Raw genomic sequence first — 13,488 nt, 5'->3', positions numbered from 1 at the left:
CGTATTTCCTAATTTTGAACTATATTTGAATGGTATAATTTTAAATAATATTATATTACATAATACAGAATTATATTTTTCATATCAAGTCATCAAAGTTATAATTATATTAGATAATTTAAATATAGTGCCAAATTGACAATGAATGAATGACTATATTAATAATTTTTCATATTATTGGGCGGAACAATAAATTATGGGTGGAATAGGAATTACAAAATATGCAAATACTACTATTTAAATACTATGTGCACTACACGATGGTACTCTTCATTTCGACAAGTAGCAACTCAATTTAACTTGTTTTCTTAACCCTTGGCCTCTTAGACTTTTTCTTTGATATTGAAGTCAAACAGATACCCGATTAATCTCTTCTCATTCGTGATCTTCTACTAAACTTAAAATTGGCTATGTTATCAACAAAATTGCCAATTTATGGCAACTTCTCTTGACACTCTCTAGGTTATATTCAAGAGAATTCTTTGGTACCTCAGGCACCTTTCATGGTCTTTTTATGAAATAAGTTGTTGAAAAGTCCATTTCTCTTACACTGTTATATGTGATTTTGATTGGCCTCAGATACTGGAGGTCGTAGATCCACCTCTAGGTGCTTCTTTGTCATGGCCCACAAAAGGACAATAGGAGAGGCGCCTTCTCCATGCACCTCCAAGTTTTCTTCAGTATCTCCCAAATTTATCATTTTACCCCTAATTAATTTGTAGCTGACAGTGGGTGAAAACGGGTGGAAGAGCAGTAAATGATATTTACTATGACAACTATTTTGTTTATCTGAGTTGCAGCCCCAAATTATTTTGATAGCTTCTTTCTCGTCTCCCTTTCTTCTCCAAGTCCTTTGTGCTTTCTAAGTGTGGTCCCATTTCTGAATGGTCCCTTCATTTTAATTCTCTTCTTTGTGCTTCATTCTCTCCTTGAAGGTGGTCCTTGGTCCGAGGAGGTTCGTGTTCAGTTTCATTAATTTTATTTTTGAAAACTCTCCTGTTTATTCTCTTCTCATTCTCACTGTGCTTCATTCTCTTCTGTCCTTGAAGGTGGTCCCTGTCCGAGGTTCAGTTTCATTCATTTTTTTCTTGAAAGCTCTCCTCTTGTCTTTTCTGCTAGCAGGTTAGCCTCCTTCCAAATGTTTTGTAATTTGATTTGAATGGTTGGAATGTTAATGTTAATTTTGTATTTTTTTTTTCCTTTTTATTCTGTGAAACAGATTTCGTGATCCGTTTCAGAAAAATATGAAATGGATCTCATAATCTGTTTCAAAAGTTTCCATGTTTTTTTATGAAACGGCTTTTGGAATCCGTTTCATACTTTTCTGAAACGGATCACGAATTCTGTTTCACAAATTTTAATTTTTTTTCCAAAAATGGAATTCGTGATCCGTTTCAGAAAAGTATGAAACGGATCCCAAAATCCGTTTCATAAATTTTTTATGAAACGGATTTCGGGATCCGCTTCATACTTTTCTGAAACGGATCACGAATTTCGTTTTGAAATTTTTAAATTTGAATTTCATTTTTGAAATTTTTAAATGAAGGGTTCTTGACCTTTTATTAACCCTAATCTTTGTTTTTGTTCATGAAATAAAATAATGTTGTTTAGGTGTTTATGTGCGCATTGAATGTGGATTTAGTGTGTTGGTATTGAATGTGGATTTAGTGTGTTGGTGAGTGAGTGCAGTGGTGTGCGTGAGTTTGTGAGTGAGTGTGTATTGGTGCGTGAGTGAGGTGAAAATGGTTTGTATCACTCTCTAAATATTCTCTATCACCACCATGCAATCAATTTTGAATATCACCACCATGCAATCAGTTTTGAATGTGAATTGACTCTGATGAAACAGTTTTGAAATTGATGAAATGTTGGCAGAATTTGTGTCTAACTTCGTGTTTGTCTAAGAACTTTGCATCTCTATGAGAACTTTACTTTGCATATGTAGTGTCTGTTGTGTAATAGGTGAGACAGTCTAGTGAGGTGTCGTGTTGCATTGTTTTCTCTGATACGTGTTGCATTGTTTTATGATATTCTTATATGTTATTATGTGCTTGCCCTTAATGGGGTTGTTTGACGTATTAAAATATTTTATTTTTTTATTATAGCTCATTATGGAAGATCACCATTTTAGTTATTTGAGTTTCTTGGATTCTCAAGTGGATTCTCAACTAATTTGTAGTCTCATGTCAGACTTTTCTAATTTTGTTCATGATATCTGCGAACAAGATTATACATATCATTTTACAATCGATGATATCTTCCCAGCACGTGAAGATTTAATTAAGTGGGTTAGAGGGGTTGCTTTTAATCTTGGATTTGTTGTTATTATTCTAAGATCAAATAAATATAATGGACAACCAGGAAGAAAGACCCATGTATTATTAGGTTGTGAAAGAGGTGAAAATATAGAAAATACAAATGTGATATAGAACCGAGTTTGTCTGGGACAAGAAAATGTGATTGTCCCTTTAGATTGAGAGGGAGACCCATCTCTCAAGGGGAGAGATGGGTGTTGAACGTAAAATGTGGTTACCATAATCACGATGTCTCATCTACTCTAGTTGGTCACCCTTATGCGGGTAGATTGAAGTCTACTGAACAGTCGTTGCTTATTGATATGACTAAAAGTCAAGTAAAACCTGCAAATATACTTCTCACTCTCAAAGAAATAGATGAGTGTAATGTTACAACTTTGAAGCAAGTATATAATGCAAGATATAGGTACAAACGTTCAATATAAGGTTCAAGGACTGAGTTACAACAATTAATGTTGATGTTGGAATGTGATCACTATATCCATTTTAGTAGATGTGTTGATGAATCTGATGTGGTTAGCGATCTGTTCTAGACTCATCCTGATGCTGTGAAGTTGTTAAATTCATTCAATATTGTGTTCTTAATGGATAATACTTACAAAACTAACAAATATTGGTTGCCATTGCTTGAGATTGTTGGTGTGACCTCAACAAGATTAACTTTCTCAGTTGCGTTTGCATTTTTATCCAATGAAAAGCAAAATAATTTCACTTGGGCTCTTGAAAGGCTAAGAGGTCTGTTTATGACGTCTAAGGGTGGTCCACAAGTCATTGTAACTGACAGGGATCTGGCTCTAATGAATGTTGTTGGCACTGTGTTCCCTGAGTGTTATCATCTTCTATGTCGTTTCCATATTCAAAAATATGTGCAGGCAAAGTGCAAAATGTTAGTGAATTCTATTGATGCATGGGATGTTGTACTACAAGCCTGGGAGAATGTCATGGACTGCGAAGATAAGTTAAAGTTTAATGATTGTGTTAACCGTCTTGAGCTTGTTTGCCAGTCATGGCCTGTATTATTTGAATATGTTAATGACTCGTGGATCATTCCTTACAATAAATACTTTGTGAAGGCATGGACGAACAAAGTTATGCATTTAGGGAATACAACATCAAACAGGTATGTTTGCATTTTGCTATTAATTCATTTTTTTATTAATGGTTTATATGATTCCATGTATAAATTATACTAGGGTTGAGTCTGCTCACTGGAGTCTGAAGAAAGTTCTTGGAAGTAGTGTGGGAGACCTTTGTTCGTGTTGGGATGAAATTCACGTTATTATCTTGCAACATAACGAAATAAAGGCATCTTTTGAAAGAAGTCTAAATCTGATGAGTGACTCTTACAAGGCATTGATTTATAGAAGATTAGTGGGAAATATTTCTAGATGTGCCTTAGAACTCCTTATTCCAGAGTTAGAAAGAGTAAAGAAGATTGGATTCGATACTAGTCGTTGTGGCTGCATTCTCATACAAACTTATGGTCTTCCATGTGCGTGTGAATTAGCACGATATGATCCTGAGATGATTCCTCTCCAAGAAATTCATGTCATGTGGACCATTCCTCTTCACTGGCATCACGAGTCATCTGCAATAACTCATGCGTGCGATCCCAAGCAATTGTTGTTGGTATCGCGCAGCGGAATGTTTGAGCGTGCAGACAAAACCAAGAGGGGAGTGAATTGGTTTTTAAGAAATAAAATTAATATTTTAAATGTTTCCAAAATTTATCAATTGGATCAACAAATAATTTCTGTAAACATAATAATAGATGAAATAAAGAGATAGAGAAGAAGATTGAACACAAGTATTTATACTGGTTCGGATCAAAAGACCCTACGTCCAGTTGTTAATCTCTCAAAAAAGAGATTAACTAAATCACTAATAAGTAACAGATTTACAATCAGATATTAAGAGTGTAAGGAAAGAAAACACCTCTCTTGAATCACACAAGAGATGAATACCTTTCTCTGAATCACACAGAGAACCTTGACCTTAGCTTTCCTAGCAACAGCAGCAGCACTCAATCTCCTAGAACACCTCTCAGGAAAAGTTATCGCTCTACCCACACTAGGTTTTTCAAAGCTTCAATTAAGAACACTCAGAGAACTCTCTTGCAGTCACAACACTAGTACTCTAGCTTCTCAAAAAGGTAAGTGAGAAGTAACTCTAAGGTTCCTTAAATAGGGGTTTCAGAAATTAGGTCAAAAAGCTGAACAGTCGCGCCCAACTAACCAGGATAATCGATTATCACAAGTGATAATCGATTATTCCAGTGTGGTTTATGAAAAACAAATTTTTTAGCATATAATTGATTATTAGAGGTGATAATCGATTATTCCAGTGTTTTCTTGGAAAAAATTTGTTCAACTCAGGATAATCAATTATTCTAAGTGATAATCGATTATCACTTTGATTTTTCGAGAAGCACTATAATTTTCTTGTACAATACTGATTCTAACTAATCTAATTACATTTTACAAGATAGCTTTAAACACTACAACACATGGTCTTCATCTTGGCTTCCAGATGGCTTTCATGGCTTCTTTTATCATCATCAAAATCTTGCTTCAGCATTTAGACTTGTATTGCTTTTGCCAACAATCTCCCCCTTTTTGATGATGATCAAAACAATATGTTTAAAGTATCTAGAATCAAAATATCTTACAAGTAGATTTGTTAGTAGCACTGTTTGGTTTAAACGTTTAAACTTTTTCTCCCCCTGTTTTGATCATATGAAAAAAAATTTTAATAAAGAAGCTCCCCCTCAATTAGGCAATGGTAAAGAATAACAAGACAAATATACTTTTATTGAAAATAATAAAACTGGAAAATAGATTACAATTTAAAAAATAGACTATGATAGAGACTTTAAAAGTCTTGACTCATGTCATCATCTTCCTCATATTTATCAAATTTATGTTCTAAGTTAGAGATCCTAGAATCTAATCCTCTAATTAAGCTAGTGACTTCTTCATGTCTGTGAGTGGAGAGAAGAAAGAATTCTTCAAATCTCTAGTTGAGATTTAGAATGTGATCCTCTAAAGAAGAGGATGAGCCACTAACGCCACTGGATGATCCAATATTTGTGTCAACAGGAGTAATAGGAGCAGTGGGAGGATTTTCTTCCTCTTCATTGTCGGAGGGCGGCATATCATCCTTGTGAATGTAGGTATTCCCAAAAGGAAAATATTTCATCTGCTTCAAGGAGTTTTCCGTAATTTTGTTTGTTGCAGTTGTCTTATGAGAGTGTTCATCAGAGACAGTTACCCCTTTATACTCACAAACACGAGAGATGAGCAAGGAATACGGGAGAGGATATTGAGGCAATCTCTTGGCTTTGAGCATGGTGTCAAGAATGATGCTTGGCCAATAGATAGGGATGTGGTTGAGCATGGCATATATGATCATAAGATCTGCTTCACTACACTGTGCGTGGTTTGTACCACGTGGACATAAAATCCAAACAATGAGATAGTGAAGTAGACGCTCATCGATTTTGAGAGGTTCAGCTAATAATTGGCGGCCTATTTCTTGATCTGCGCGTCGCATAAAGGATCTATATGCAAAAATTCTGTTGAACCCTTCAATGCCAGCCGTGAGGATTGGAGATGTGCCATCATGAATGGGAAATTGTGCAACATTTTCCCAAATATCATCATCTAAAATGATGTGGACACCTTTCACTTTTGTGAACCCAACTCCATCTCTGAATTTGTAATTGAAGTAAAAGGCTCGTACCAAATCTGGGTAGTAGGTGCCTTGCATCTCTGTGAAGAATTTCACACCTTGTTCAGCCAAAAAGTTTTGAATTGTGAAATGGCGATTTACAAACCATTGAGACTGGATGAATTTTGGAGTGATGAGGGGTTTGTCTTTCCACAATGTGATGAACTCAGATTTTTTTTCTTCATCCGAAATCCATCCTTCAATGGAGGCTGTTCTAGGTGCAGTTGAGGGTTGAGAGGCATGAGATGCAGTCCTTCTGCGTGTAGGAATCTTTCTACGAGAGGATTCAGCCATGGTTTAAGTAAAGGAGAGGGAAGCCTTTGAGAGTTTGTGAAAAATGAGAAAAGGAGAGGGTCTTGAGTGTTGATGAAGAGAAAAGAGTGTTCTGGTGACAAAAATGGCTAATATTTATAGAGAGAAGACTCCAACGACCATATACACGCGATTTGATGCAAATCTAGCCGTTGCAACAGCTAGTTTTTGAAATTTGTTGGTCCAACGACGTGTAATAATTAATTATTCTAAGATGATAATCAATTATTTGTTCATGAACTGGGCAAAAATATGAAGTCTGACGAGCTGATAATCGATTATCCTAAGTGATAATCGATTATTCCAGTGAGTTTTTAATTTTTGGCTCAAAATTAAGGATAATCGATTATGGCCCAAAATAATCGATTATTACAAAATATTTTTGAATTTTAAGTTTGAGAATTTAAGGATAATCGATTATTACCCAAAATAATCGATTATTCCAGTATGTTTTGGGATTTTTGAAGAGAGTCTGATAATCGATTATTGACACTTATAATCGATTATTAACGCTATTTTTCGGATTTTTAAGGAATTTGAGTTTTTGGCAATTTAAGAGATTTCTAATATGCCTAAGTCTCTTTTTAGTTCATAAAATCTATCTTTAGCTAAAGGTTTGGTAAAGATATCAGCTAATTGGTGCTTTGTATCTACATATTCTATCTCACAATTTCCTTTATTAATGTGATCTCTTAGGAAATGATGCCTTATTTCAATGTGCTTTGTCCTAGAGTGCATTATGGGATTTTTGGTTAAATTAATAGCACTGGTATTATCACATTTCAGAGGTATGTGATTTAGAAAGATATTATAATCTTCTAGTTGTTGTTTCATCCAAAGAATTTGAGCACAACAATTTCCAGCTGCTATGTATTCAGCCTCTGTAGTTGACAAAGCCACACAAGCTTGTTTCTTAGAGTGCCAAGAGACTAATGAACTACCTAAGAGGTGACAAGTACCACTGGTACTTTTTCTATCTATTTTACAACCACTATAATCAGCATCTGAATAGCCTATCAAATTAGGAGATGCTCCTGAAGGATACCATAGTCCAAAACATGCAGTTCCTTTTAAGTATTTTAAAATTCTTTTTACTGCAGTAAGATGTGATTCTTTTGGATTGGCTTGAAAACGAGCACACACACATACAGATTGCATAATGTCAGGCCTACTAGCAGTAAGATACAACAAAGAACCTATCATGCCTCTAAACATAGTTTGATTTACCTCTATTCCTAATTCATCTTTGTCTAGATAGCAGGAGGTTCCCATAGGAGTACTTGCTTCCTTAGCAGTATCCATTCCAAATTTCTTAAGTACTTCTTTACAGTACTTAGATTGAGAAATGAAGGTTCCATTTTCCATTTGCTTAATTTGAAGACCCAAAAAGAATGTCAATTCTCCCATCATTGAAATTTCAAATTCTCCCTGCATTATGCTTGCAAATCCTTTACATAGTGAACTATCAGTAGACCCAAATATTATGTCATCTACATAAATCTGAACTAGTAAAATGTGCTTATTTACTCTTTTAATAAACAAGGTTAAATCAATTTTTCCTCTTTCAAAATCATTTTCTAACAGAAATGTACTTAATCGTTCATACCAAGATCTAGGTGCTTGTTTTAATCCATACAATGCTTTCTTTAATTTATAAATATGATTAGGAAACTTATAGTCTTCAAAACCAGGTGGTTGTTCAACATACACATTTTCTTTTATAAATCCATTAAAAAAAGCACTTTTGACATCCATCTGATATAGTTTGAATTTCATGAGAGAAGCATAGGCAAGAAGTAAACGTATAGCTTCTAACCTGGCAACTGGAGCATAAGTCTCATCATAGTCTATACCTTCTTCTTGTCTGTATCCCTTTGCTACAAGTCTGGCTTTGTTTTTAGTGATGTTTCCATCCTCATCCAGCTTGTTTCTGAACACCCATTTTGTTCCTATTACTTGGTGTGAATCATCCCTAGGAATGAGTTCCCAAACTTCATTCCTTTCAAATTGATTCAGCTCTTCTTGCATTGCTATGCACCATTGATCATCTTGAAGAGCTTCGTCTACACTTTTGGGTTTTATCTGTGAAACAAAGGCAACAGTCATACAAAAATTTGACATATTTCTAGTAACAACTCCCTTTGATATATCTCCAATGACATTTTCTAAAGATAATCTTCTAGGTGATTTCCAACTTTTGGCAAGATCTTCAGGTTCAATCAGTGGATTCTCATTTAGATACATCTCATCAAGGGCTTCTTTGAAATATTCTTCATCACCTGCATTTGTTTTATTTGACTCAAGAGGGTTCTCCTCAAGGTCCACAATTTCATCAAAAACAACATGCATAGATTCTTCCATATTCAAGGTTCTTCTATTAAAAATCCTATAGGCTTTACTAGTTAATGAATATCCTAAGAAAATAGCTTCATTAGCTTTAGAATCAAATTTACCCAAATTTTCTTTTCCGTTATTTAGAACAAAGCATTTGCATCCAAATATTTTTAGATGTGCTACATTAGGCTTTCTTCCTTTAAACAATTCATAGGGGGTAACTTTTAAAATTGGTCTAATGAGCATTCTATTTAATACATAACAAGCAGTGCTCACAGCATCAGCCCAAAAATATTTAGGCACATCATATTCGTTCAACATTGTGCGAGCTAATTCTTCTAAAGATCTATTTTTCCTTTCTACAACTCCATTTTGTTGAGGAGTTCTAGGTGCCCTCCACAGCTTTTTGTCCTTGAAGGACCAAACAAATCCATATGCAAAAGTTCTAAAGGTTTTGATGTGGAAATCACATTTTTTGAATGAAATGAAGATTTTACTTGTTTTCCTTTTTGACATGCATCACATAGTTTATCTTTTTCAAACTTTATTTTTGGCAATCCAATTACTAATTCTTTAGAAATCAGTTTGTTTAATTGTTGCATGTTAATATGAGCAGCTCGTTTATGCCATAACCAGGGATTTTCTTCTTTAACAACCAGACAAGTTATATCACTAGATGATGTAGTATCAAGATCAATCAAGTAAATATTATTGTGTCTCATACCTTTTAAGGCTATTTCTTTGGATTCCTTTTGATGAATAGTGCAGTAATCACTCTCAAATATTACTTTGAGTCCTTTATCACATAATTGGCTTATACTGAGAAGATTGTGCTTTAGTCCTTCTACATAAAGTACATCCTTGATCTCCAAAGTATTTCCTCCACCTACATCACCTGTTCCAAGTATTTTTCCTTTGTTGTTATCCCCATAAGTGACAAATCCTTGTTCCTTCTTTTTAAAGTTCTTAAACTTCTTTTGATCTCCAGTCATGTGTCTTGAACAACCACTGTCGAGATACCACATTGATCTTCTGGATTTAGAAGTCATCTCACTGTCAGAATCATCATGATTAGCCATCAAACATAGATTTGCTTCTTCATTTTCAGAATCGCTAGAATTTGATGAGCTTGAGGCATTGTCTTCCCAAGCTATGTATGCTTTCTTTTTGAAGAATTTTCTACCCTTCTTTTCTTCACTTTTCTTTGAATTTGGGCAGTCATCTTTGACGTGTCCAGATTCTCCACATCCATAGCATTTGAAATTTGAGGATGATCCTTGATTATCCTTCTTGTTGCTTTTGAATTGATTTTTACCTTTGGCCTTCATGAATTTTGTAAATTTCTTAATCATAAGACTAAGATTTGCATCATCATCCGAATCTTCTTCTTCCTTTTGTCTTTTGCCTTTAACCATTTCAGTTTTAAAGGCTATGTTCTTCTTTCTTCCAATATCTTCTTCATCATTTAATCTGCCTAGTTCAAGCTCATGTTCTCTCAGCTTTCCAAACAGAGCCGCCATCATCATTGTCGCATAATTTTGTGACTCTGTGATGATTGTCACCTTCGGCTGCCAAGTCCTGTTCAAGGATTTAAGAACTTTTATATTTAATTCATCAGTGTCAAAAGTTTTACCTAGACCTGTGAGATGATTGACGATATGTGTGAATCGTTTCTGCACATCGTATATAGTTTCTCCTTGTTGCATCCGAAACATTTCGTATTCTTAGATCAAGGAGTTCTTGCGTGCTCTTTTCACATCGTCTGTTCCTTCATGGGTTACACGCAATATTTTCCACATTTCTTGTGTACTGGTGCAAACTGAGATCCTGTAAAACTCATCTAGGGTTAAGGTAGATGAAATTATATTTCTAGCTTTTACATCATACTGGGCTCTTCTATTTTCGTCTGCTGTCCATTGCGAGAATGGCTTTGGTTCCTGCACATCATTTACAATATTAACAAGAACAAATGGACCATTTAAAACAGCATCCCAAATACCTCTATCAACATATTCCAGAAAAATTTGCATTCTAACTTTCCAGAAAGGATAATTTTCACCAGTAAATAGAGGAGGTCTGTTGATAGACGCACCCTCGGCAAAGGTTTGATTTTGTCCAACCATTTTCGAAAATTTTGAATAACTATCAAAGCAAGCTCTGATACCAATTGTTGGTATCGCGCAGCGGAATGTTTGAGCGTGCGGACAAAACCAAGAGGGGGATGAATTGGTTTTTAAGAAATAAAATTAATATTTTAAATTTTTCCAAAATTTATCAATTGGATCAACAAATAATTTCTTTAAACACAATAATAGATGCAATAAAGAGATAGAGAAGAAGATTGAACACAAGTATTTATACTGGTTCGGATCAAAAGACCCTATGTCCAGTTGTTAATCTCTCAAAAAAGAGATTAACTAAATCACTAATAAGTAACAGATTTACAATCAGATATTAAGAGTGTAAGGAAAGAAAACACCTCTCTTGAATCACACAAGAGATGAACACCTTTCTCTGAATCACACAGAGAACCTTGACCTTAGCTTTCCTAGCAACAGCAGCAACACTTAATCTCCTAGAACACCTCTCAGGAAAAGTTATCGCTCTACCCACACTAGGTTTTTCAAAGCTTCAATTGAGAACTCTCTTGCAGTCACAACACTAGTACTCTAGCTTCTCAAAAAGGTAAGTGAGAAGTAACTTTGAGGTTCCTTAAATAGGGGTTTCAGAAAGTAGGTCAAAAAGCTGAACAGTCGCGCCCAACTAACCAGGATAATCGATTATCACAAGTGATAATCGATTATTCCAGTGTGGTTTATGAAAAACAAATTTTTTAGCAGATAATCGATTATCAGAGGTGATAATCGATTATTCCAGTGTTTTCTTGGAAAAAATTTGTTCAACTCAGGATAATCGATTATTCTAAGTGATAATCGATTATCACTTTGATTTTTCGAGAAGCACTATAATTTTCTTGTACAATACTGATTCTAACTAATCTAATTACATTTTACAAGATAGCTTTAAACACTACAACACATGGTCTTCATCTTGGCTTCCAGATGGCTTTCATGGCTTCTTTTATCATCATCAAAATCTTGCTTCAGCATTTAGACTTGTATTGCTTTTGCCAACAATTGTGCCCTCACTAATGTCTCTACAGTCTATTATCCGCTGAAGACCACTGACAATGCGTTTAACGACACCCTACGATAATACCAAGTTAATGTCAAATATTTAAGTTACTAAAAATATGAACAAATAAATTTGTAACATACCAATAAACCACCAGAAGATGATGACGGTGACGCCTCTGAACTATTATGTCATCTGGCAAATTCTGACGAAGTTGAGGCACAATCACAAGGCTAGGTCGGTCGGTCTCAACTCCGCGTAAAATGTATGGATGGGAGACTCTCCTAAACCACTACAAATATCCATCTGAACATGAAAAAGGAGCTGGCGCGGAGAGCACCTGAACTACGACAAACTGCTTGTGGTTTCTCCACCGATCATCAATAGTCCCAAAGTCCACCATGGGAAGCGAACTCGGTGGTCATGGAATAGGCTGCATGAAGCCAAATTGTCGCAGCACACGCTCTGGTAGATGACGGTGTACGAGGGTACCAAGCCTCAGGAAGCCAGAAAACATACCATTTGTTAGAAGTGGTCGACCAGCTCTATGTGCTACATATGGATTCCAAATCATCTCATCATATGTCAAGGCATCCAGCTGGAGTCTAACATCAGTTATAGCAGAAATAGCGCGTCCAGTGACATAACGTATGACACGGGGTTCGGTCTCCACATATGTATCCCGTAATTGCTTCCTTCCCAATGCAGGGAAGTGCTCATATATCCAAGCCTGTATCAAATAACATTTCATTTAACTATTGTGATATAAAACAAAAAACAAGTAAAATATGAACAAAATGTAATATAAAAGGGTACTTGTAGAAGAGGTAGATATCCAGCTAATTGCTTTGTATTTGCAAAGTTGGCATCTCCTAGCTGCTCATATAAGTAGACAAGAGCAGCAACTCCCCAAGCATATCTACGACATGTCGGGAGATCTCTAAATAGCTCGAGGTAATGTGTACGAACATAGGTGGCATTTTTATTAGCAAATATCGTGCACCCTACAAGGTGCAAAAGATATGCACGTGCAGCAAACTCCCATAGCTCGTTATCACAACAACTATCATACAACTCTCTCAACCAGCTAAGTCTGACCTGTGCACCCCGACTTTGATTCAGCTCATCGCAAGCCATGGCCCGATCAACACCAAGAAGTGTCATCAAAATCTCAACTGAATCTTCATATTCAATATTTTCAGTGGAGCAAAATTGTCCAGTGATGGGAAGATGGAGGAGCGACCAGACGTCATCTAAAGTGATGATCATATCCCCAATGGGTAGATGAAAAGTATTAGTCTCAGGATGTCATCTCTCCACGAAACCCAATACTAACCAAAGATTAGTATATTCGTATAAAATATCGCACAGAGGTGATAATCTAAAAGCTACCACAAATGGGAGAATAGAAGGGTGAGGATGTCCTAATTTCTTCACTTTTTTAATATAGGAGACTATTTTCACAACTCGATCCTAACATAAAAGAAACATAAAAGAATAAAAATACATAACAACAATAAAATTAAACATTTATAAAAACTTCTTACTTACCTGACCATCCTATATCATTCGTGCAACATGATCCTGGTACTGAGTCAATAAAGATGTATCAGACGGACCACCTGGAAATCCTGCAGCATCGTTATGAATCCCCTGCTCCTCG

At 35.5% G+C, this 13,488-nt stretch overlaps 1 protein-coding gene across 1 annotated transcript; it reads left to right on the top strand.

Annotated features, from left to right (window-relative positions):
* Nucleotides 1–2,899: 2,899 nt before the first annotated feature.
* On the top strand, nt 2,900–4,095 carry LOC146885685 (protein FAR-RED ELONGATED HYPOCOTYL 3-like). Its single transcript, XM_085675047.1, has 3 exons — nt 2,900–3,435; nt 3,509–3,944; nt 4,087–4,095. The coding sequence occupies exons 1-3, from the start codon at nt 2,900–2,902 to the stop codon at nt 4,093–4,095; spliced, it is 981 nt and encodes a 326-aa protein (XP_085531173.1).
* The last annotated feature ends 9,393 nt before the right edge of the window (nt 4,096–13,488 follow it).

This window comes from Vigna unguiculata, chromosome 6, assembly GCF_037176805.1.
Source record: "Vigna unguiculata cultivar grain cowpea cultivar isolate G323 ecotype 2 chromosome 6, ASM3717680v1, whole genome shotgun sequence".
Lineage (NCBI taxonomy): Eukaryota > Viridiplantae > Streptophyta > Magnoliopsida > Fabales > Fabaceae > Vigna > Vigna unguiculata.
Note: the sequence above shows the minus strand (reverse complement) of the source record. Positions and strands in the feature narration are given on the sequence as shown.

What these genes read in the sequence shown, in the direction of transcription:
- LOC146885685 (XM_085675047.1), top strand. Translation starts at nt 2,900, where the DNA reads ATGGATAATACTTACAAAACTAACAAATATTGGTTGCCATTGCTTGAG. An exon ending in GGGAATACAACATCAAACAG is followed by an intron (nt 3,436 to 3,508) that starts GTATGTTTGCAT and finishes AAATTATACTAG; the next exon opens with GGTTGAGTCTGCTCACTGGA.